Source organism: Cydia strobilella, chromosome 15 (genome assembly GCF_947568885.1).
Source record: "Cydia strobilella chromosome 15, ilCydStro3.1, whole genome shotgun sequence".
In the NCBI taxonomy this organism is placed as follows: domain Eukaryota; kingdom Metazoa; phylum Arthropoda; class Insecta; order Lepidoptera; family Tortricidae; genus Cydia; species Cydia strobilella.
In genome coordinates, this window is record NC_086055.1 from 12286727 (window position 1) to 12313492 (window position 26766).

The 26766-nt window shown below is 35.2% G+C and overlaps 2 protein-coding genes across 2 annotated transcripts in view; one reads left to right on the plus strand and one right to left on the minus strand.

Moving 5' to 3' along the window:
• The window catches only part of LOC134747590 (small ribosomal subunit protein eS19A), a 469695-nt gene that overhangs the window by 19782 nt on the left and 423147 nt on the right, over positions 1-26766 (plus strand). The gene's annotated exons all lie outside the window — the stretch shown is intronic.
• LOC134747582 (arylalkylamine N-acetyltransferase 1-like) overlaps positions 1-26766 on the minus strand; it is a 36271-nt gene that overhangs the window by 8779 nt on the left and 726 nt on the right. The window contains exons 2-4 of the mRNA XM_063682175.1: positions 7375-7514; positions 5658-5838; positions 1374-1579 (exon numbers count right to left, since the gene is read on the minus strand). Of these exons, the coding sequence (XP_063538245.1) occupies positions 1374-1579; positions 5658-5838; positions 7375-7514 (527 nt within the window). The remainder of the gene's footprint in view (positions 1-1373; positions 1580-5657; positions 5839-7374; positions 7515-26766) is intronic.

Genomic DNA, 26766 nt, shown 5'->3' on the forward strand with positions numbered 1-26766 from the left:
CCAAATACGTGAGTCAAACCGTAACCGTAAAAGTAACTTAATGTTTGACTTACGTCAGTTTAAATACTGCAAATTTGATTGCTTTTTAATTTAATATTATCATCTACTTTAGTATTTGAATCGTTTCAATCGATACTTTGTTCGCATACAGGCGGGGGGTTAGGAGGAGAGGGAGGTATAATGGAACAAGATCACACAAGATTAATGAGCAGAACCGGTCAAGAGTAAGTGTAAACTGCTGTCATTAACGGCAAAAAAACTTTTGCAGTTTTTCCTGTTCTGCATTAATTCTATGCATTGTTAACGATGCATTGCTTACTTATTGCTTGCAGTAGAAACTACAAACATATTATAATTAAACATACGAGTTATTTCTTTCAATGTGATATCCATAAATAAATAATACAGTTTTATGATATAGGTAAAAAATAAATTGGATAAAAAAACGCCATAGAAGAATAGCTTGATAATTCATAATATACGACGTGTTTCGTTTTTGTGATCTGTTGAATAAATTATATTAAAAAAAACTGGCCAAGTGCGAGTCGGACTCGCGTACCGATGGTTCCATACTTTTTAGTATTTGTTGTTATAGCGGCAACAGAAATACATCATCTGTGAAAATTTCAACTGTCTAGCTATCACGGATCATGAGATCCTGGGGTAGAGATGAGCCTACTGGTGACAGACAGACGGATAGACGGACAGCGAAGTCTTAGTAATAGGGTCCCGTTTTTACCCTTTGGGTACGGAACCCTAAAAATTTACAAAAAATGCAGTAGAAAAATTGAGATTGATAATAGATATCCACAACTTTGACTCAGGTACTCGTATGCACAATTAGAAAGAGTAGGTAAATATAATACTTAATAGGCGTTACTTTATAAATCATATATTTTACGTGGCGCCATGTCTTTCAATCATATTTTATATGAATATGCCTGAATAACAAAATCTGCTGTCGGGTTGATTCTCTCAATTATGCATAATTATTAGTACTCTAGATCTTCAGTCCTTAATTCGGGGCCTTATTTTGCTGCATTCTCAGATTTACGGTGGCCATTTGAAGAACCTTTCAGCTCCAAGGGCTATTGGCACACATCTTATTTCTAAAACTGGTAGAAAAACCTACGCTAATCTAAAGCTAAAGCTTTTTTAAACTAACTTTGTTTCACTGCAGGGCAAAAGCCTCCCCTCGTTTTTTCCACTCGACCACCAACGACAGTGGCTCAGTGATATTTTTCCACCATTTTGGGTAGAATGCGTCCAAGTCGTCCCGCCATCTCCTTTTCGGTCCACTCAGGGAATACTATAGATGGCACAGGTCGGGGTGCAGGCAGTAAAAGTTAGTAGAAAACAATAACACTACTTACTCTGTTTCCTCGCAAAGTATCCTCATAAGGCCCTGCCCCCGCCAGGCCGAGTGCGTGGACGCCACCCTGAGCTCCACCACCTTGTGGCAGTCCTCAGGCACCTTCTCCCAGATCCTGGCCTCCCGGTCCAGGTGTCCGAGCACTTTGAGGATCCGCCGGAACTTTCGGTTCGGGCAGTCTTCGGATTTGTCCGTGTAGTCTGCTTCCTGTGAAAGGAAAGGGTTGTTATGTCGTTACAAAGATAAAACTCATAATTTTTATTTTGGTGTCAATTTTTTTCGTCAGATTTTGATAAATGTTAAGTTTGCTGGATGCTGGACGGAATATACATGAAATGATGTATGTTGTAATTTTTCGTTGAATTACGAAAATTCCATACTTTTTTGTGACTCAAAGGAAGATTTTTTAGGACATATAAGGTGAAATTGCGCAGCAGTAGGGAACTATATTATATTATAACATTTAAAACTTTCGCGGTTTAAACACATATTAAATCACATTTTTCTAAATGTGATTTAATATGTGTTTAAACCGCGATAGACCCGTTTCTAAATGTGATTTAATATATATTATATTATATTAAATAAAAAATAGGCCAACATGTCGAAAGACTTTTGAGCTCACTGTCTCTGCGAAAAATCTTTTGAATTTATCGAATGTACTTGTGTGTGTACTAATTAGATGTTTATGTAATTAAAGTATTGAATTACGTGATTTGTATCAGCACTAGACCGGATCGAGTGGTGGAGCGGAACAGCCCTTCATTTTGGGCCTTGAACCTTTCCTGGTATTCGCTCTAGGTATGAAACATGAAACGAGTTTTCCTGGGCAGAATAGGAGTCATAATCTTACGAGTAGGTATATTATTCATGTAATGCCATTTCAGGACTATGATATTTCGGTCAGAGAAAGTTTTCAAAAATTTGAAAGTACCTACTCGTAAACACCACAATATCACCGTAATAACTTAAAGGAAGTTTCCATTTTTTGATGATATTTATGTATGTATAAGACATTTTACGAAATTACCGTTTTCATGAGGATGGACAGACAATTTTGTTTTCTGATAGTTATTGAATGAAGCTTACACCTTGTTTCGCACAGCCGGAGTTACAAGCATAGCTAATAGCAAATCTGCCAATTATAAAATGCATATCGACGAGAATCATTAATTGCTTCGTTATTTTCCATTGTTCCGAGTAAGTATACTCGTATAACCGCATGTAATCATTATTATTCTAGTCTAAGTAACTTTAAACACAGGTTTTCCATCAATATTTACTGATTTATGTTAATATACGAGCATGTAAAGGCGTAGATCGCATGTTGGTGATATTAATTAATAGTTTAATTAATAATTGCAACTGAATTTTAATAGTTTATTTGCCTTAAACTAAGTTAAGTTTTAAACCGTGTTTATTGATTAAGTTTGGTTTTCACTAAGTTCATTTATATATTTTACTCCGTGTTTATTTCTTCTTTAAAAAGGTCTCTAAAATACACGAAGTAACTTTTCGCAAAACCTTGCTCGTAAACTTCGCGCTCAAATATAATAGTTACTTTATGTAGTTACTTTATGCTGAACATCGCAGATAATACCGCAATCCCGGCTTCTGCGAACGACATAAAATCAATAACTAATAATAGGCACGGCGCGCTTAAGGTATAAAATATAATCCGTAGTAAAGTTCTTTGGATTATTTATTGCGTTTCACTGTTACCACTCATATAGTGAATGTGTAGAAATAATACCTAATAGAAATAGTAATAATTTGTCATGGCAAAAAACTGTACAGTCGCCATCAGATATATATCGGAGCGGCCGAGTTGCTCAAAATATCTGAACACGCACTCTAACGCCTTGACAATAGAGGCGTGTTCAGATATTTGTGAGCACCTCGGGCGCTCCGATATATCTGATGGCGACTGTACATGCAAGTGGTAAATGAAGAAATATGAAACATGATGAAAAACAAAGTAACGATAACAACACATATTTTATCCCATAGCTCAGTACTGTCTATCGCTTTCACCCAATAACCTAGTTCATTTTAGATTCCATCAACTCTCAATAGTCCTTACACCCTGGCGGGTGCTGCCTCTGCGTGCGTCCCATGACACGGACAAGGGCAGCATCCGCTCGGTGTACCCCTTATGTTTCATTAAAGTGTCTCTACGTGTTGGCTTCGGCTTCGCGCACGCCTCCCAAAGGTCCGGAACACCATATACCTACTTATATTTATTATTAATACTTGTTTATACTTGACCGAAGAGCTGGCGGCTTCCTCGCACAACGTATCAGCATTGCGATACAGCGAGGAAATGCCGCCAGCATTCTTGGTACAATGCCTCAAGCGCCTATTTTAGATTTAAGCTAGTTATTAATTTCGTTTACGTAGTACCACTGTATATATCTTGTATCTTATATTTACTATATTTTATCTTTATAATCTTCATTTATCTTTAAGTGTATACCTACTGTACAGTATACATACACATTCGAATATAGGGGCCATAAAACTAGAAAAAGTACTTTTAAAATTCATAATTAATAGAATATTATGTACGAGTAAGTTATTAAGCATTGAAAATCTGCGAAAATAACCAAAGTTGACTGCACGAGGGTTGACAAGGTCAAACACTTTTCCATTTGATCTCGACCTTCCCTTTGCGGCGAGGTTGGGAAATCCGATTATGGACGGAAAACATGACCTTTTCGGGAGATCAGCGGTGATTAAATAGTGGCCCGGGAATGTAAATAAAAGGATAATGAAATGCCGAGTTAGCGGGAAAAGGCCTTGTCTAAATATTGCAAATACGGTATATTTCTTTTTTAAATTTATCTTACACATTTTCGATATGTGTATTGCCAAGAATTCTGAAAATTTAGAAGGTATGTGTTGTTACATATACAATACATATAGAGTACATACACAATAGGTCGGGTTGCACCAAACCGTCTGGCACCGTTTTAGCGTTCGCTATATGTATTTTATTGTATGGGAAGTTTCATAGTTCTCTGCTGCTTGACGTTGATCAGTTAATTTTGTTTGGTGCAGCTGGCCCTTAATTACGAACACGTAAAACTTGCAAATTAATATATGTACGAGTCAATTTGAAAAATGATTATTAATATCAAATACCTATGTAACTCCGTATAAGATGAATACAGTCTAAGGAAAAAACGTGCCTCGAAAATCAAGAAAAATTGATTCTCATATAGATGGTGCTACACCTTTGGCCTATTCTCGGCTAGATGGCGTTGACGACTCCGTTTGATATTTAACAATTTTAACACATAAGGTAGTACAAATTGAACCGTAAACTGTAACCGTCCGTTACGGTTTACGGTTCAATTTGTACTGGTTAATAGTTAATTGCAATTAATGTTCGGCCAACACTGCCTATAAGAACCATAAAAAACCGACCATCTTAGATCTTAGCCCCACTGTTTAGATACTTTGTCTTTGTAATAGGGTCCACTGTACTGACGAACTACTTGACTTAAGTCATGATATGTATTCTCATTCAGGTATAATTTATGAAATTTTTCAAAAAATAAGCTGCGGTCAATTTACTTTGTATTTATAAATCCAAATACTGACGACGGTTGACTAAGTGTTTCAAGTCATAATTAAATCGAGGCAGACACACCTGCAATATATCCGATCACACCTGCACGGAAGTGACAACAAAGAACAATACGCTTTCAAACATGCTTACTAGCTATATAGGTACTTTAGGCGGACTATACGTGCTGAATTCAAAATTAATTCTTTCAGTTACTATCTTGTTTGCTAACTCAGAGCCAAATCATTAATAGAATCAGGCGTTACTCTAAAGAAATCAATATTAATTAAAACATAAATATTATTTCGCTAATCCGCGAAAGTTGCAGTAGGTTCAGAAAACCGTAGCGCTTTTTGGGATCACAATACGGCTGCCATGAATATAATAAGCAATCCCGAGGCCTTTCTCGAGGCTTTGTATCGATTCGAATCCTGAATTTTTGACTTTCGCTCGATAGAAAAAATTCACGATTATCATAGGTCCAAAATACACTTTTAAAAATTGTAACAAATTATGCACAAAAGCTAAAAATATGAAAATTGCTTCTAAAAATCGGCAATATCATGTTTAAGGGAACGTATCAATTACGTTTTTTTATTTAAACGTACAAACAAATTAAAATACATGATATCCGCGCGCTCATGCACGCTTACGCTCAGTGAGAGTGAGGGAAGAACATCGAACTTACTGCGCCAGCTGGGCCTTAAGTCTTACCTCTCGCGTAACGATGCCGTTCAATATCACACCAACCATCTCGCCAAGGTCGTCAAAGGCTCCAATGGACACCCCATGAGACAGCGACGAAGCTGAATACTCTTCCAGGTCTGGGCAACGGGACTCCGGAGTCTCCAGCAGCTTGACGGCTTGGTTCATGGGCTCGTCGCGGAAGAAGAACCTGGGGAATGTTTATGTGATGAAGTGACATAATATGTATATATATGGATACTTGTATAGGCGTTTAGTTATGCACATAAAGCTAGAAGTCCGCATGATATCATTCCTATCTGATGTTGTAACCTTAGATAATTATAAAAAACCGGCCTAGTGCGAGTCGGACTCGCGCACCGAGGGTTTCGTTCATAACACAATTTAAACAATGTATTTTTTATGTGAAACGTGAGTGAAAGGTAAATTGCGGGTTACAATTTATGACGTATTAAAAAAAACTACTTACTAGATCTCGTTCAAACCAATTTTCAGTGGAAGTTTGCATGGTAATGTACATCATATATTTTTTTTTAGTTTTATCATTCTCTTATTTTAGAAGTTACAGGGGGGACAAACATTTTACCACTTTGGAAGTGTCTCTCGCGCAAACTATTCAGTTTAGAAAAAAAATATATAAGAAACCTCAATATCATTTTTGAAGATACTTACACGTATGGGTTCGATGAAAAAAAAATTTTTGAGTTTCAGTTCTAAGTATGGGAAACCCCCAAAATTTATTGTTTTTTTTTCTATTTTTGTGTGAAAATCTTAATGCGGTTTACAGAATACATCTACTTACCAAGTTTCAACAGTATAGTTCTTATGGTTTAAAAAAAAGTGGCTGTGACATACGGACGGACAGACAGACAGACATGACGAATCCATAAGGTTCCGTTTCGTTTTTTGCCATTTGGCTACGGAACCCTAAAAAGCCTACTACGAACTCTATTCACTACGGACTAGTCGAAATATAGGTATGAAGAGCTGACTATGAACTAAACCATCCTGCCGTATATATTTAAATGACGCAGCGTTTACGTCAAAATTGTACCTATGGCAATTTTTATTTTATTTTTTAGCCTACTTTTGTGTCCCACTGCTAGGCAAAGGCCTCCCCTCGTTTTCTCCACTCGACCCTGTCATCGGCATTTTCCCACCATTTGGGGTAGAATGCGTCCAAGTCGTCCCGCCGTCTCCTATTTGGTCTCCCTGAACCCCGGCAACAATACTCCGCATAATTACAGGGGGCAATTATTCGAGATGTACAAGGTATACCTACATTATGCAAGTGCAAGTTGCAGTTAACTACGTTTCCATGAAGTTGGAAAAGTCTGCAAATTACAGGAAATATGGAAAGTTTTCACCCTGAAAATGGAAAGTTTCGTTCTACGTACAAAAATGCTTTTAGTTAGCATTTGTCATTCCAATTAATTTCAATCAGCATTTGTAAATGAACTCTTATCATCTTGGCTAGGCCCCCAGTATTCATTTAGTTTCGATTGATAATCTTTATAAACGATTGTCACATGATCACAGTCGTGTAATGGGCAATGGTTAAGACTCCAGCCGGGCTAGCACATGATTGGCGCGACAGTATCTCGCCACGAGATAGACTACCCGTCCCCCTTTAATTCATACAGTTAGTAAAAGACGGGTTGTCTATCTCGTGGCGAGATTTTGTCGCGCCAATCATGTGCTAGGCCGACAGGGAAGATGGACCTACCGTCTCAGGAAGGCGAGTGTCAGCTCCGTGTCATCTGTGGTGAGTTTGCGCAGCGTGTAGGCGAGTTTGGGCGGCATCTCCGGCGCGATGCGCGGGCGCAGGGACAGCTCCGACAGCTGCGCCGGGAGCTCGTCCGCGAGCTGCAAGTACAAATAAATTAGGAGGAAAACGGAATATCGAATCCCATAAAATTGCAAGTCTCGAAGCCCAAAAATTTGGGAGATCTAAAGTATTGCATGCTGCATTCATGCCAAGGTTCATGATTTCTCCCGGACGGGGCTATACTTTTGAACTTTATTAGGGAAATGAGCTGAAGTATTAGATTTTACTACAATATTTTTATTTTTAATAAATAAAACATCGGTGATCTTGCCACTATTGCTCAAAATAGTTATACTATACAAAACATATATATAACTCCTACTCGCTCTATTTTATTTATATTACAATTTCTAGGAATGAAAATTAGTACGAGACATGGATATATTACGTTACTTGAATGTTCATGTCAAATTAATTAATTATCAAATTTGTTTTGTCCGAATGTCGATTAAAATGAAGAGCGTAACTTTGATTGTATGGCTAGGTTTGTGTGCATCTTAAAATAGCATTTAAAAGTATGTTCATTATGATTGAACAGCGATAATTAAGTGTATGACACACATACAATTAAAAGTTAATTGCATAAACGGTCGTGTCATTCTTACCTTAATCGGAGTCTTGACATTGCGTGCAGTCTCAGTAAAACCGACAGCAATCTATTACTCTATCGACAAGTCGAATAAACTGACTTACGTTGACACCTTATAAATATTTAGACTACACGATATAAACGACGTAGATCCTATCATATATAATTAGCCTTTAGTACCGTTTGGTAACTAAAAATTGGTAACCAGCTTCGAAACAGGAAAGAAATACCTATTCGTAACTGGCTTCAAATTGGGACTTTTCCATTACCGATTTGTAGCCACGGTTGTACGAGTTAGCTGGAGTTCGTCGGACTGTTTCTTTTCAAAAAAAACATATCCTTCACAACTTAACTAGACGAAGCCCCGCTTCGCGGGGCTCCTATTTCTGGGTGGTTTGCCCTTCGGACATTTGAAGCTACCTAACGAACCTAACCTACCTACCTATTGATTTAATGTAATTTGGATTCCCAATTTGTCGCCAGTTACAAAACTTATTCACCAAACGGTACCACTCTGGCCCAATTCGTAACTGGCTACATGCAGGGAATTTGAGATTTCTGTTTTGTAGCTAAAAACATTGTGTGTAACTCCGGGGGTAAAAATATTGTAAACTCTAGTCTTTAATCCGCGCCGGGGTCCCGCGCGCCGCAATTTTTATGAAGTTGATATCAATCTCACTGGCAGTCATTTAATCTATATGAGTGCTGGAGTAGAAAAAATATATTTTAGTTTAACGGTCATTCAGAAAAAAATCAAAGTTACCTACTTTATTAATGCATGGCATTAGCATAATCAGACACCAGCTGCTAATAATTGAATTTTAAGGTCGCCTGAAAGGCGATTGATTCTGAAATTAGGTTAAATGCTGTCACATTCCGCCCTTTACCGTTTATCCGGTTCAACCGCCTTCAAGGGCATTTGACCAAAGCTATACCTACTCAGTACCTACAACAAAAGATCACTCGGTTTAAAAATGCGCACTATTACCTAGGTGTTTAGTTTAGGGTAATATATTGCAGTTTTAAGCAAAGCCGGTTACGGCTTAAAAATCAATTAGGGTTAAACGGCAAAAATTCATCGTAAAAAGGAAAAGTCAAGACAGAATAATATAACTACATACTATTTTTCCGACGGTTTCCAAAATTGTTGAATTTTCCCAATAGAATCATAGCGCTCTTGACAATGGTAGCGGTAGGTATGTATTTTTTATGGAATCCGACAATGCCATACGCCATACATATTTAAATTGGCAGTTAACTTCCCTATCTGTTTACTATATTTGGTGAAATGTCCGAGTAATTTTTCGATTTTTTTAAAACTACCTAGTTGCTACTAAGTGATGCATGCATTTTCAATCTCAAATCAAAGCCGCAGTAAACGTTGTCGCGGGTATTATCGGCCATTGTAATATCAATTAATTTATCTCCGTATCGAATCGTGTAACAATTTGCATTAAATTACTATGCAGCGGACTAGCCACAGTTTTTACTAGGGCCATTTAACTTTAGCTTTTTACGACCAACGAAGTTTTTGTTTGTTTCTACAGTTCCTGGGTCTTAATGCCCAATATAGTTTGATTACTTATTTATGGTGTAGTAAATACTATATCATTTGCATTTTAGCTTTATTAATAGATCCATTGACCTGACAGTTTAATGTTGTGATAGATTTTTTTGAGTTTTAATATTTAATATTGTGTTGATATTCTATAGGTATACGTATAGTTGGTGAAGCTCATCTTGTCAGTAAATAAGAACAAAAAAACTTTACTCATCCTTTTCTTTTGGGTGCTAGTACTAGTGTAAGACAAAGATAGTATGAATCTCTCTGTCTATGTTTGAAATGAGACAGTCCTTTGACAAACTATAGAACTTATTCTAGCAAATACGAGTGCTTGGTATGTCGATTTGTAATTTTTGTTAGCATCTCGGTGAGCTACAGCAAATCACATTCGTATGTTTTTATTTATTACAGGTTTTTTAACTGGCTTTCATTTTCTCAAGCACGTTATTGCAAGTCGAAAAACACTCAGAAAATGTATAATTTGACGTGTTTTTCTATAGGTATTATTTAGGTATAATATTTTATTATATTTCGATCGATTATTTATTATATGTTCGATATATGAACCGGTGGGTACCTACACTTTATTTTCCATTTTGAAACTGTCGAAATATTAATTTTATCGCTTATAATATTCTACCATCTTTGCAACACTTAGTTAAAATCGAAGTTTCAATATTAATAGTACATTGTGCAACATGGGGTGTAAGTTAATTATTGCAAACGAGAGTAAATATAGTTAAATCGCGACGGCTGGCCGGAGCGATTTATAGACTCGAGTTTGCAATATTATTACGCCCCGAGTTACACACAATGTTTTTCATCACACTTGCGACACAAAAATGAAGTATAAATACTGTTAATTATAATACAAGAAACTTCATAACTCCCTAGGTAAAACGCTTTTTCTATAGTTCCCGCTAAGTCTGCGTGCAATTCCACATTTACTGAGCGAGTGTGATGAAAACAAAATAAATCAATGTCTCAAACTCTATCCTATATGTATAGGTAGGTACTTACATCATTGGAACACGACAATTCATACCCGGCTGCATAAATAGTAGATTTGAAACGGAATGACTTGATTTATACCTTTTTCGTCACGACTCGGGTATAATCGGTATTTGCCTGTTTATAGTGGGGTGGGCGACAATTAGTATAGGTACTACCTGTATTGTGAATAGCGTGACTACGCTATTATTTTTACACCATAGATAAGCATAGGTGTACTAAAAAGTATAAAGAATCCGAGAAGTCAAGTAAATGTTTTGGGCAATATTTATTTGGTTCAAAATTCTGTTCCGCCAAGTTATAACGGAGTATATATCAGGGGATCTAGCATAATTATTTAGTTTCAGTTGGTATATATTTAGCAACCTTAAGTACAAACACTAACAACAATCACTAATATTAAAGAAAAATACAAAAACTTCCGTCTTTCTTTGTGATTGTCGGAAAATAGGACGCCTCTCAAGTATCAGGGTGGCCGAGAAAACTCAGGGGAATTAATTTTCTTAAGAATTAACCTCGTCTTCAAGAGCTTTATAAATATTGCTCATTTGAAAGGATCTAATAAACTTGGGCATATTTAGGTCGTAAATTTGTTGGTACGTGTATACGAGGTAACATCTTCATAATACATAAATGCGGTAAGTACTTACTTTTACAGAAGTAAAACAAGGCAAAATACATTGTAATAACCATAGTAACCATTCTATTCGTATTGTTTCAATCACCGAGTTGCCATAAATATTCTGAACAATGAAGAATTATGTTCAAGTGATATTTTATTATCATTTTACATCATTGAGATCAGTTATTGTCGTGTCTAGATGATATGGCGCGGCAGTATTGGCATAGGTAGGTACGGAAGTTATTTCGAATGCCTATTTTTATGGTAAGGTTATGTATTCCAGAAATAATATGTTGCCTTATATTGCCATTAAATTATAGCAGCAATTAGTATTACTATGCCAGGAAGGATGTCGAGTAGTTGTTGTATGCTCTAGATAAGGATGTGCTGATTAAATACTTTAGCAATGTACCTTGTACAATGTGCAACAGGAAGGTACCTTACCAAACCTGTATATCATAAATAGGTTTGATAACTATTATTAGGTTAGAATTTTGTTTTATTTCATTGAGTTTAAGGACTTTAATTGTACCTACCTAAATATTTGACATTGATAGTTTTGATTTTATGTAGCATAAAATGATAACTACCTACATACATCCCTAATTACATGAAATTAAGGATTTAGTTCTTGCGTTAATGTTAGCCTGTGATGTTAGCCGTTAAAGTGTAATGCCAAACTTAATAGTACAAGGTTTATAATTTACGACAGTTGCAGGCTGGAGTGAATTAAAGACTAGAGTTTACAATATTTTACCCCCGGAGTTACACGCAATGTTTTTCATCACACTTGCGAAGAAATAACAAAATTTTAAGCGAAATCATTGTTATTAAATACGGTGCTGTCATTTCAATTATTTTAAACATTCGTCCGCCATATTGTCATTTATTGACAGGTTAGGTATCGAAGGCAGGTATACATACCTTCGGCATTCAGCCACGATTATTGAAATTTGTGTAAAAATATTTTAAACGGCTTTTAAACTAAACAAATTAAATATTTAAAAACATAAAACAAATCTTTTAAATTATAAACGTCAGTATGTATTTTAGAAGTAAAACTCCTATATACATTGACTTTAAACAAAATACTTTACTTACAACCTACTTGCTTCGTATGAATTAGTTACATGTTTAAAAAAGAAAGCTATAACTCCCTAGGGAGTTATAATTTGTTTTTTCACGATCCATTACTCCATCATCATCATCATCACTTAAGAGCTTTGCTCTTGTCGGTGGAGTAATTCCATTACTCCAGCGGGAACAAATATAGGTCTTTACCCTTCAGAACACCTGCATGAAATAAGATCTTTTGCGAGCAAGTGTGATGAAATAATAAACAATTAGTAGGTACATAGGTAACATTGGTAACAATAACCAATCCTATTGTTGGGCTCCAATCTTTATAAGTACCTATCTGTCAACTGACAAATAACTTTATGTGTATCGCAGCCGCCAGATGGGCGCTGCTGTCGTCCAAATCCATCAACTTATTAATATTATCAACTTGCTGCTAGCCATAAAAAGTCGCCTTAGACTAGTACGGCAGCATACATGTAAGTAGATAATATAACCCATAATTGTAGGTACTTAAAATAACTATATGTCAAAAACAAAAAATATGAGAACAAGGCAGTTGCATACACATAATGCAGCTTCGAATGCAGGAAGTAAGTACAAGTAAGAACCAGTTTTACAAATGCCAATTGTATCTAGGTATTGTGGCACAGACCCATTTGTGTAGAAAAGGCCTTGAGCTCCCTAGAGCTCTAATCTATACTTTTATTAGGGAACTAGATTTATATATAAAAAACTAAGAGTGATGTTTTCCAGATAAATATTTAACTATAAGACCCACTTGCACCATTCCACTAACCCGGGTTAACCGGTTAAAAGTGTTATTAATAATTTATCAAAATATTTTTGAAAAAAGAAATATTAGTAATTTTATAACCCAAAACTGATTAAGAAATAAAATTAAACGAATAAAAACGATTATCGTTCCAAAAACATGTTCATTTAACTGTACAGCGAATAAAATAAATGACGAAAGTGACGTGATGAGTGAGTGATGAAAAAAGTGACGTCACAAAATTTGTGACCCCCCCTTGTCACAACATGTCACATTTTCTTGGCCCCCTCCCTCCCCCTAAACGTGCGATGTAATTAATGGATGACCCCTTAGTTTAGTGGGATGGTGCAAGTGGGCCTTAGTGGAAAAAGTTATTTCAGATCGGCATACTAACTCAAGCCTATGGTATGTGTCTGTAAACAAAGATGTGTTCACTCTAAAAAAAGATATTCAAATATACATTTATATATTTTTTGCACATAGGTACTCCACAACCCCATGAATATGAATATGAAGAAGTGTAGTAATCGTCTCGATTTTTTTTTAAAGTTAGGTAGGTATTATTACAGGTTAGGTATGTAATAAAACTAATAATTTGTAATAAAATGATGTACCTAACATTTACAATTTGAAAAAAAAAATCTAAGTAAAGTTGCTTCATTTGAAAGCTTAAAGCTGCCAGGTTTCGCATAAAACATAATAATTTTATACAACATTGACCAAATTCGATAGATTTATTGAATGCTGGCAAATTTGATTAGTTTTTGTTTTCTGCTAAAATCTAGAGTAAACAAAGCGAAATAATAAGAAGCGATTTTTCAATCACATAGCGAAAAAATCAATCAATAGCGTCAAACAAAATAACTGTCAATCATCGCTATTGACAGAGTCGGTTCAATCGGGGATGAAAACGTGAACTTTTCTAATGAAGGACATGCTGTTAGAGTCAAAAAGGCAAAAGATAGTAAGTATTTATCCCCACAGATTTAGAAATTCAAATCACAAATCACCACCCCTTTCCTTCTCGATCGCTAATCATATCACGCCAATAAAAGGTTTGCGCTAATCACGAAACGAAGCGTGCATCGGGAACTAGAAATGTAATCGCAAACATAAAAAATGGCATCAAAATAAACAACACAATAAAAAACGTAAATATCAATGACTCATTGATAAAAAATAAATGAACATAATGAACCGACGGCGAAAGGCGATCGTCGAACTATGGGCCTTGGTAATGATCATGAACGCGAGCGAGGCTGCGCAGACGCAGGCGCGGTAATTATCGAGAGACCGATTTTGAATCAACAATATGATACGGGTTTGATCTTGTTTTGATACGACCTTGGCGATAGCTCATTCAGATTATCGGCCAAATTCGAACTTTAAGACACGCCATTTACTAATTCTACAAACGAGATCGATGAGATGTGTCAGTGTCAAAGGTGACGTTTTTGTTTGAAGAAACGTCACTTTTGACACTGACGTATCTAATCCATATCGTTTCTAGAACGTAAATGACGTATCTTAAAGTTCGAATTGGGCCGTAACTCAGCGAAATGTACTGGAAGTCGAATCATTAGACATATTGCTCGCGCTTGTTGGTGCGCGTGAGATTAACTGTAAGTCGTATCATAACAGGATCAAAACCATAACGAAATAAAAAAATCAGAATCGCCCTACAGTTTACAATACGACACTATGCAGTCGCTTGTAAAGTCAGACGATTAGTTACGTTGCCGCTCCGTATTGTTAACTAGTAGAAATCAATTATGTTTGTAGACTACAATGTCGAGTAAGGAATGTTTATACTCCTATGTTTTTCGATCAATATTGGCTAAGTGAAATGCGAATTGAAATTTGGAAAACATGAATTAGCCTAAGTTATTCTTTAGTTGTAGTTAGCTCTGGTATTTGTAAATGCGTATCGTAAATGGCTCAGTGCTGGACCTAATAGTAGTCATCTTCAATCCTAATACGAAGCAATAGAACTGACAAACGGGTTATTCACATTAGTGATATATATATATATATATATATATATATCAATTTTCTGTAATAGCGTATAATAATGCTATTGTTGAGGTGGTATATAGGTAGTTTTGATATCATTTATTGTCAATGTTTTAGTCTATTATTTTTCTATTCCATATTTAAATATTGAAGCTTGTTTCATTATTTATCTTTGTAACGTCAGTTCGTCATTAAATCTGGTGCAATTAAGTCAACTGCTTATGTTGTTCATTCATATTTCCACATCTAAAACTATCGAAACCCTTCTTCTTCAGCTATTATTTTACTGTCTCCTCCTATGCTCAAATATTTAAATAAATATTTATTTGGGATTTCCCAAGAATCTACACTTTTATTCTCGTGATCTATACGGCAGATGAAGGTCTTAGAAAAGAGATAAGTCTAAGGAAGTCATGACTGGACTAGATCTGTAAGCTCTATCTCGAGTTCGTCACGGCATGGCCTTGCCTTGCAGTCCTTGCAAAAATTGCAGTTTAAAAATTACAGGGTCATAAGACTCATAATATAATATAGGTATGCATTAGAGCTTATAGAAGAGACGAAAGGATGGTTCAACACACGATTATACTCACCATAAGAGCCATAATATCGAAGTAACGATCTTATTAAAAGGACACTGAAATAACATGAAATTTGCCAATGATTATGCAAGCAACATAATTATACCTGTCTGGTACTAGTTACTTTTCGTTTTCTTTGTATAACAATATTTAGCAACGAAAAGTAGTGCCAGACATATAAGTAGATACCTATGTGTTACGTATAAGTTCATACCAAATTTCATGTAACTTTTTAACCTTGTTGTTCTAAATTGAGCGGCGGGTTCGTATGAAGCCGAAAATTCGATTTCAGTTTAAGATTTCTCAAATATGTTTGATATCGACTACTAAAGCAACATTCTAAGCTGGCCGTCGGAGGACCTTGTGGTTTACGATTTGCGAGTTTAATATTACGGGCGATATCGATAGTTCAGAACAACATAACTATCAGCGAAGTAATTCGGTGTAGTCACCTTCTAGTATATTTATACCTCCTCTGAAACTTTATTAATAGGTACTTCAAAAGCAATAGCTATTCAAACGGTACAGACATGGGCATTGCCATAACAAACAATACCTTAAGCAAATGAGCATGTCCAAGAAATGCAAAGAATCGTGCAGTTAACATTTGTCAACAGCTACTGTGTTAAGTCGAACGTCACTTGCCATTCAATATCTTAAATTGATGAGGATGAGTTTTATAGTTTCATTATTCAATGTAAATTATAGATTAAATTTATTGGTTTTTGACATAGTGTAATTTTATCGTTCTATGTATATTAATAAGTATTAATAATAGGCTCAATTATGTATTATGACTATAGGTATTATTGTAAAATTGTAAATATTCATCTTTAAATTGTAAATTAATTGTAAATAGGCATGATTTATTTAGGTAATAAGGTAACATTCAGACACAATTGTATTGTTTATGAATAAATGAAATGAAATGAAATGATTCGCAACTTTTAAAATGAATTATTTTTTCGCGTTCGAAATAAATACCTACAGTCGTCAAAATGTCTTTTACACGAACAAAATAGTTATTTACGATACAAGTGCGGAAAAGAGGAAATTCGAAACGAGTGGAGATAAATTAAAACACGACCGCAGGGAGTACAACGTTTTACAGTACATATGGCCTTTTAAACTTTCGACATATGCACGAAAAGTGCTCTTTTACGCACTAGTGCGAGAAAGTACCATCCATATGTACTGTAAAAAACATTTTCAACACACTTGCTCAAAGCGACGTTTTTATTCCACCGATTTTTGGCTCATAATCCTAGATATTAAACACGCGTGCTGTTTCAGTGTATTATTCTACTCGTGCTTTTTCATTATATTATCCGACTGAGTTAAGAAGGTAACTGATTGCTAATAATATGCATGGAAAGGGAGCCTTCTTTAATTGGTCAGACTGGCAGGCACTGGCGCGCCCAACCGCCTGCGCGGTGCGCGGCCCGGCCGGCCCGGGGCGAGGGGCGGCCGGCAGTATGACAGATGCAACACACAATACTAACTGTTATAACTATTAAAATTTGATTAATATGAGTTTATTTTTTTTCTCGCAAGTGTGTTGAAAAACGTCGTATGAAACGCGTGTGCATTGGTCATTACACACATCGGCTTTCTTATTGCGCGCTCGCTTGCAGCTCACGCGCACAATATCACCTCGTGTGTAATGACCAACTTAGCACACTTGTATCATAATGTACTATTTCAGCATTAAGTTAGGTACCCTACTGTTTGTGTATTTGTGTGTCTGTAACGATTACTGGAGCTAATTAATACTTTAAAACGCGCAAGTATAGTAAAGTTATGAAAAGCCGAATAATTTGTCAATGCATAAATATACTGCATACCTATCTGATCTTAGTTTTCCGGATTAAACAAAATAAGTTGCATCTAAGATTTAAGTACGTGTGCAAAAGTTATGAAACGTAGTTCGATTAGCATGCCACTTCTAATCAACAGAGCTATTATTATAATCAATGAAGTTTAACCCTTAAATGCATATTGTTGCCAAATGTATACAAAGCAATAATGATGCATAATTAATTTATAATACGCTTAATTAATTAATTAATTAACTATATTACATTAATTAATTTAATCATTCATTTAAGGGGTATTTAATCTACGCAATATTTTTATTTATAAAAATTACATTCGTTTTAAGACAAAATGTCGGAAAATTTTAAAAAATCCTGAATTTGATGATTTTTAGTGTGTGACGTTTTTTTCGGGGTTTGTAATTATTTTATATTTAAAAACTTTATCATAGGTGTATTGCTTTATACTTTAAAATAGTGTACCTTTCTGGTGTCAGTAAGATTTATAATATGTATATATTTCTTGCTGAAAATTATATATTTACATAAATATGATTTAGCCTGGTCAACTTCTAACACTGATTTTTCAGTGAAAATCGATGTTATAATTTTTTTACAATTTTTCCCATAATCAGCAAACAATTACGTGACACATATATTAATATCAGGCGAAAGGAAAAAATCATGCATTTAATGGTTAAAATATGCCTATGCTAATCGTTGAATCAATTCTATCAGGTGGATACGATACGACTAATGTGGGTATCGTATTGATTTACGGATGAAAGTTTACCTAATTCATTTTATTATTGTTGTTGTTGTTGAAGTTGAAGACCATTCATGGAATAACATTTCGCTAGGAAAGTTTTTGTTCTTACTATAAAGATCGAGACTACTATAAACTATGCAAAGTTAGTAAATATATTGTAGTGACGCCTAATCTACACGTGAAATTAAAACCATGAACAGAACTGAGTATGAAAGTTAATAGTTGGGTTTAAACGGCGCATAAAACAATCAGTTTTTATTGCTTACTTTAACGTACTCGTAGGAGAATCACTTAGTTACATAAAGTGGTATACCTACTTACTCGTAGTACATTGCTGTACATATTAAGGGAATCTATACTTCTATGGATGTACAAGATATAGCGAGTACATACGATGTTTTTATAACAGTAGCATGCCATGTGTCTGTATAATCTAATCTACATATTACTAATTTACATTAGAACATACATTAAAATTCCATATCCTACGGAAAATTAGTTATAATTCTTATAAAGACAATAAAACCGTCTACTTATGCAATTTGTAATGCGCACTAAACTATTGCAGGGCGATATATATCACAGCACCTACTTACCATAATATCGCGTACATTATCAACGTCTCGAATGCTTTATCTCTGGTTAATAATGGACATGTTACATTGTAAACTGTCACGTCAGTACATATAATTATATTTTGTACCAGACATGAGACCAACAGCCGGTTTTATATCAAAATGGGTGAGGCCGTCGACGACCTGTCTTTGTGACTCTTGTCACAAAGACAGGTAGTCTAAATTATTTAGATCTGAATGAATTTAAATTAGATTAGATACTATTTAATCGAGCTGTATTAAGGATGACTAGGTTTAATTATTTGTCATTGTAATTTTACAAAACATTAGGTACACAGGGTTAAACAATGGTAATACCTAATAGTAATACCCTTGTATTTTAAAATTTGGCGCCCGGGGCTATAAAGATTTGCCGCCCAAAACTGACCACGAGATTCAGCCGCCCCTGTCAATCCCCCGCTCTATTGTCATCGTCTCTTTAGAACCTAAAGGATGACTCACGTAAGACCGGGCCGGGTCCGTGCCAGAGCTTCAGAGTTGTAGTATTACTATTGTTTAACCCTGTGTACCTCGTGTACCTAATGTTTTGTAAAATTACAATGACAAATAATTAAACTTAATTAATTTGAGAACCGGTCTGCCCTAGTGGGTAGTGGCCCTGCCTATGAAGCTGATGGTCCTGGGTTCGAATCCCGGGTATTTGTTTCTGAGACTCAGGAATTCAGAGTCATGGGTATTTTCTATGTATTTAAGTATTTGTATATTATATTTATTGTTGTCAGGGTACTCGGACACAAGCCTTCTTGAGCTTACCGTGGGACTTAGTCAATTTGTGTAAGAATGTCCCATATTTCCTTATTATTATTATTATTGGTGTCCGCTTCTTTCACAGAAAATTGTTTAATAGAATGTAATGTTTAGCAGAATTTTCATTTCATAGAAACTTTTTTTTTCAAAAACCGTTACTTTTTTAGGTACAGCTAAAAGGTCATCGTGTAGAACCCTAACGTTAATTAGGTCTTCCAGAAAAGTAGGTTAGGTTAGGTTGCAACTGCGACCCTTTGTGCAAAATATGTTTTCTATGAAATGAAAATTCTGCGAAACATTACATTCTACGAAACAATTTTCTGCAAAACAAGGTACCACCATTATTATTATTAATATTTTTTATTATTTTATTAGTGTTGTGTTTCTGCCGGTGAGTAAGGTTGCCACAGCTCAACGAGGGAGAGGAGTGTTAGGGTCGGCAACGCGCATGTAAGCGTCCATAGGCTACGGAGACTGCTTAACATCAGGCGGGCCGTATGCTTGTTTGCCACCGACGTAGGTAGTATAAAAATATATTTATTTATTTAAATGTATAGTAATTACCCTCTTACGCCTTTACGTGCGCTCGTAATTCGTCAGATTATTGTAATGCGCATTTTATAGTCTACCTAATACACCTTGCCTTAATCTGACCGGCATAATAACCTAACATACCTTAATCAGACGCGATCGAATAAGTCCAACTATTGATATTTTACTAATGATCCGTGGCCCTAGGGTCCCGCCCTATTAAAAGGGCAAAATATTGTAGTACACAACAGGGTTCATGGTATCTGCCGCACTCCTATCCTAGCGTTAAACAACAGCAGTAGATAATTACGTACATTTTGTAGGGAATAAAAACATTACAATTGATTTCTATTATTATCAGAAAGATTTTTTGTCTTTTATTAATTTCCGATGATAATCATAAAAAAACTGTTACGGTGTTATTTTTGTCTCGCCTATTACAACACCTATATCACGTTTCAGGAACTAGTTACATAAACAGTGTATCAAAATTCCAAATATCTGCGTCACGATTTTGCAACCGGAAGACTATCGTAGAATGCTGCTACGCAAAAATTATCATACCAAGAGGCTTTCGAACTTACATGTTGATGTCAAAATAATGTCTTAATGATGTCATTTTGTTAGCATTCGCCCGTGCGTCTCGCTTGCACCAATATTGCATGCAAAAACAAGTACGAGCTAAATGCACGCACAAAAGATAACAAAATGTCATTAATTAGATATCATTTTGGCATCAAAATGTATGTCTGAATTGGCCTCCTATTTGCAATAACTATTTACAGTCAAAAACTCATTCAACTGGTATAACCTTATTTCACTTGTTTGAGGTATGATACTTGAGGCTGACATGTTCATCTAGTGTCCTGCAGTCTCAATAAAAACCAGATAAAAAAGGTATTATAGTTTTTTTTTTTTAATTCAGTCATTGCAGCATTTCCCACAGCTGATTGATTATGGAATGGATCTAGTATATGTTGAGACAGAGTGATGCATGCTTATCGTCTGTGACAAAATGCATTTTTGCAAGAACATGTGTTAAAGTATTAACACAGAGTCGGTTTGGTATCTGCAGACAATCATGCATAACAATCGCCGGTATAATTAGTTATTCAATTTATATTGCTCTAAAATTAAACAACACGTTCGTTCAACCAGTTGCGTAAATTATTTATAGATATAACATTACGTCACAGAATCAGTTAGCCATTACATCCGTCAGTCACGACATATTTCAAGGTCATCCAAAAGCTCATATGATCTACAGTACAGTTCTGGTAGATCAGGGTGCCTAGCCAAGATGACAATCGTTTGCGCTACCACTCTCTCTCTCTCTTCCATATTAGTGCGACAGAGACAATTGCGTTTCGTTCGCAACGGAGCGTAATCGATTGGCATGTTGGCTACGCACCCTGGTAATAATTTTGGATCTTATCATTAAGTATGGCATTTATCCTGTTTAGATCGTTGCCTTCTACTTGGAAGCCCTGCAGGATCCGTTTTTAGATGTTTTCATGTGATGCTTTTCATAATAAGAAATAAATGGGCTAAATTTTCCCAAGTTTTTATAAAGTTAAAATCGCCACACTGTGTTTGTAAAGGCCAGCATTGTCACAAAAATTACGGTATTTTCTTTTTCTTTTGTGCGAAAACCATTTTTTTTTTGTATGAAAAGGTAAAACGATTATTTCAAAAACGAATTCCTCGTCCCTAAATTATACGATAATTATATGTATCTCTCCCTAGTTGCTAAGAGCAGACCGAACTTTAGCACAGCTTGGACCTGGGGAGCCGAGCCTTTCCTCCCCCTTTTTTGGGGGGTTTGCACGTTACGATCTCGTGGCTACCGGGCCAAATCAGCTTTTTTTGACCTAAGGAACAATCGTGCCAAGCGGCATGCATCGCCTGAAAAAAAATGCATACTTTTTGCACTTACCCCAGTAACCACTACAATGTTTCCGGCAACGTCTTTTGCACGCTTTTTAGCGGTTCCTTATTACCTAGACTACCTAGTCTTATTAAATGTCTAAATTTCCTAGTCCAAATTTCCACCTGGAAGCGGAAAAACTTAAACTTAAGATTCCAAGTGGTTTTATATTTTTTCCTTATTTTTGATGGAAAATGTAGATAAACAGTGTTTTGTACATGCCCTGTATACTATGTTTAAGGCGTATTAATGAATCCTATTGTGCCTTTGTTATTAATTAACGTGCAATAAGTTCTAATACCCCTATTTCAAAATGTCGCATCTCAAAGAACGCTTGTCCTATTTACGGTAGTAATATGTCCAGTTCATTCTGGTTTAAATAGCGTTTGTTGTACCAGGAACTACGATTAACAACTCTTTATTTACGAATATTGCAAATGAAATGAAATTTGAAATAAATGCCATGTATACACACACAAATAACACAAATTAAAATATTTTCATAGAAAGTAATTTAATTTGTTCTTAGAGAAATGAAACTCAAAACAAAACAAATTGTAAATTGTAATACACATAACACACATAAGTACTAGTAGTCGGTAGTCAGTAATGAATCCAAAATCGCATGTAATTATCGGAGATGCCTACGAGTATAATATCGTATTAGCGTACCATAAAAAAATATTTCTTGGTTCATACAATGCCGGGTTATGCCACCTTACCACGCAGACGGATTGTGACCAATTAATTGTATGCTACCTGAAGGGAGAAATTTGCCTACTGCTTTGCTACTGTCATGATTTATAGTCTGTTATAAGCACGGCTACCACGAGTTCGCGTTTGACATTTAGATTAGCACCTGCGTGAACTCGATAGCATTCCCTCTCTATCGCACCAATTCATCAGGGCGAGCGGGATAGACTGCGATCGAGTTTACGCAGTTTCCAACGTAAATGTCAAGTGTCAACTGGTGGTACGGCTAAAGGTCTACGTAGGTCGGTTTGCATCTACCTAATGTAAATCTTATTATTGAGATGTTCCAAGTTTTTTAAATTACGTACGTTACCTTCAATTGATTGGTTTCCAGTAGCCTAAAAAGCGGTAAATTGGCCAATGATTCATCAGGTTCAAAGCAGAGCTATTTGCTGTTTACTATTTAGTTCATTAACTGGGAACTGTGCTAATTATCAACTCTTAGCAGCCAATGGTTCCGCGTAGTTGTAATGCAGGTTCTAATAGGTAGTATAGTCAGCATCAAATAGTGATGGCCAACGTGGCCCGATATATCGTAACATACCTTTGTTACCATGGAAATAAGGATATGTGAGATATGACATTTAAAACTTTCGCGGTTTAAACACACATTAAATCACATTTAGAAACGGGTCTATCGCGAATTTATTTTGTTACCTTTATTTACATATAAAAAGAAAAAGAAAACTCTTTATCAATAATCTCCAAAATTATTATTTTAATTAAACTATCCTTTGAAATTTTATTTTTATCTTTATCAATAATAACATTATCATTATTTATATTTTTTATATGTAAATAAAGGTAACAAAATAAATTCGCGATAGACCCGTTTCTAAATGTGATTTAATATGTGAGATATGTCTCGATATACTTGAACAATTTGGTCATCACTATCTATTTTACAATGACTGTACACTTACAACTGCACTGTTTATCAAGTTTATTAGGTACCTTAATCTGTAATATAAATGTTTGTAGTTAAACTAGTAAACTCCAAGTAAAACCTACCGTAAAAAATATATCAAAAGGTGACAATATTTTTTGTAATATGATTACTGTCTGAACTCCTAGTGCAAATTGTTTAGGATGTAGGCTAAATTTATCATTTTAATCTTATCTAAAATGGTGGGAAAATGCCGATGACAGGGTCGAGTGGAGAAAACGAGGTGAGGCCTTTGCCCAGCAGTGGGTCACAAAAGTAGGCCAATAAAAAATATAGTTTGTCAAGGGACTGTTTCATTTCGGGCGTAGACGGAGAGAGTCATACTGTCTTTGTCTTGCACTGGTGCCCAGAAGAAGGGGATGAGTGTAGTTTTTTTTTGTTCTTATTTACTGACAATATTTGCTTGACCAACTATATATCTTATCTGTGTATTGTTACTGGCCTGTATCTGTTTTTTTTTTCAATAAAAAAAAAATGAAGTAAACAGTGCCTACGAAGCCTGTGGAATGGGTTACATTACTAATGGGCTACATTTCAGTCCGATTAAGATAATGTGTATTGTTATGTCAGCTGCACCAAGTGGGTCAAGTAGTCAATAATCCACAAAGAACAAGCTATTAATTAGATAATTCCATACCACGATATACCGGCTGAATGTTATCAAAATCTTATCATTAAGATAACTTAAGTTTATGTTTTGTTTTAGTAGCTTTCAAGATCTAAATGTGACTACGTATCTCATTAACACATTCAATAATATAATAATACAGGTTGGTCCAAAAATACGTGTTGACATGCAGAGAATTTTTACGAATATTTTTCTTACTTACAAGTCTTTTACAAAATGACATCAAAAATTTGAACTATTATAGCCATTTTACTAAAACAAAACGTATTTTCTTCAAAATATCTTTTCCTTTAGCTTCCTTTAGAATTATCAACAATACATAACAGGGTTATCTTGCATCGCGGACATTTATTTATTTAAGCGTATAAACCAATACTATTCCTATCCAATCCAGTTTGTTCATGCAGATAAAATACACAGTCAGGAAACTAAGTGGTGGGTCATCAAACAATTGTATTTAGTCACAGAATCTGGTCACAAAATTTCACAAAAATCGGTTGAGAATTGCGACCTGTAGAGGAGAACATCCGGACACACGAAAACATTTTGCTCGAGTTAAAACGGAGACTTTCGCTATGGCTTCGGTAATTATTTAATTAGAGTTGAAAGCGCCTATATAAACTGCGGTGGTTGCTTAACATCAGGCGGTCCTCTTGCTTGTTTGCCATCGTAGTGTTATAAAAAAAAGTCGTAATCGAAAATGAAAAGTTACCAATTCTTTTCTACTGTAGATTACTAAGATAAGATATATTTACTGCCCTAACATGAAAGGCGGATGGTAAATGTCAATTATGTTGCGAATTTCAGCTAGTTCCCTTAAATATGCTTACAATGGACGGAAAAGAAGTGAACTATGTATTTACCGGCATAGATGTTTTACCCGAATATAGTGCACGAGCTCTTGATAGGCAAGTTGTCTAATTGAAATTAAGAGTCCCCGGCAAGCTCGGCCGAATTGCACCGTCCCATACAAACGTGTAGTTCCGCTCTGATTTTAAAACTACATGTTGGATTGTAATAAAACTTTGTACATACAATGATATGAGGTATATCTAGGTCTGAAATTAATTTATGTAGCTCCAGTTTATAAAGCAAAAAACAAGTTTTGTATGAGAAACTTAAATTCGCTGTATTTTTTTAACTAATGGTATCTGAAGTTACATAAACTAATTACAGACATAGATATACCTTATTCTATTGTATGTATAAAGTTTCAGAGCAATTTAGATAGTCATTTTAAAATGAGAGCGGAACTACGTTTGTACGGAGAACCGAGCTTGCCGGAGACCCTTAAACGAGGTAAGGTGGGGTAAGATAAGTCTTTGACAAGGCAAACACTTGTATGGAATCCTCATACTGTTTGTCTTACCCCGATCAAAATAAACTATGTTTCTCTTACCCCACTTTACCTTAATTCGTATGTTTTAATGAACAAAATCTACTTAATCATTATCAATTTCTCATCGAATGTTGTCATTTGTTTTTGTTAGGTCAGAAATACCCGGACCGCGCGCTTGTTTGCCACCATCATGGTAAAAAAAAGTTGTGATTGAGATAAGAGAAACATACTTTATTTTGTTTGGGGTGGAAACCGTATGAGGAAATTTGATTTCATTTTTCAATAAAGCCATAGATAATAATAAGTGGCACTTACGAATATATTTTTTTATCATAGGGGATGGTGTGAAATTGATACATAACAAATCAACTTTTGACGGGATAGTAACAATGAAACTATTGTTTCTTGTCATGAATTGTTGAATTGAATCTCAAATTGCAACCACTTATCTATACACCGTGTTTTTTATTTCTGGTAATTTCAAGGGTGCATTCCTGAGCTTAAATCAAGTAACTTCCTCAAAGACACCGGTATTCTAATAATTAACTCCATTTCTGAGATAATCAATAATTTATTTTATTCTGATAAGGCCCCTATGAGCGTGTACACTTGCCTTAGGGCCTGTTTTATTGATTAGTGTTTAGTACGATTTTATACATTTGCTACTAAACTTAAGTACTATTTTCGACGATCGATATTCGAAATGACAGTGATTCGTTTATTACTATTTTTAAATAAAAAAAGAATTAAAAATTGACAGCCATTTAGTTTTCTTAAACGTATTTAATCATACCTCGAAGTTAACGGAAATCAATAAAAACACGGTGTATATAGTCTGTCAAACAACTTTGTCAGTAGAAAAAGGCGCGAAATTAAAATTTTCTATGCCATATTTTCTTTATTTGTTTTCTATTGTTTTATTTTACTTTAATTAATGAATTTTAATGCATTGAATATATTATGTAAATC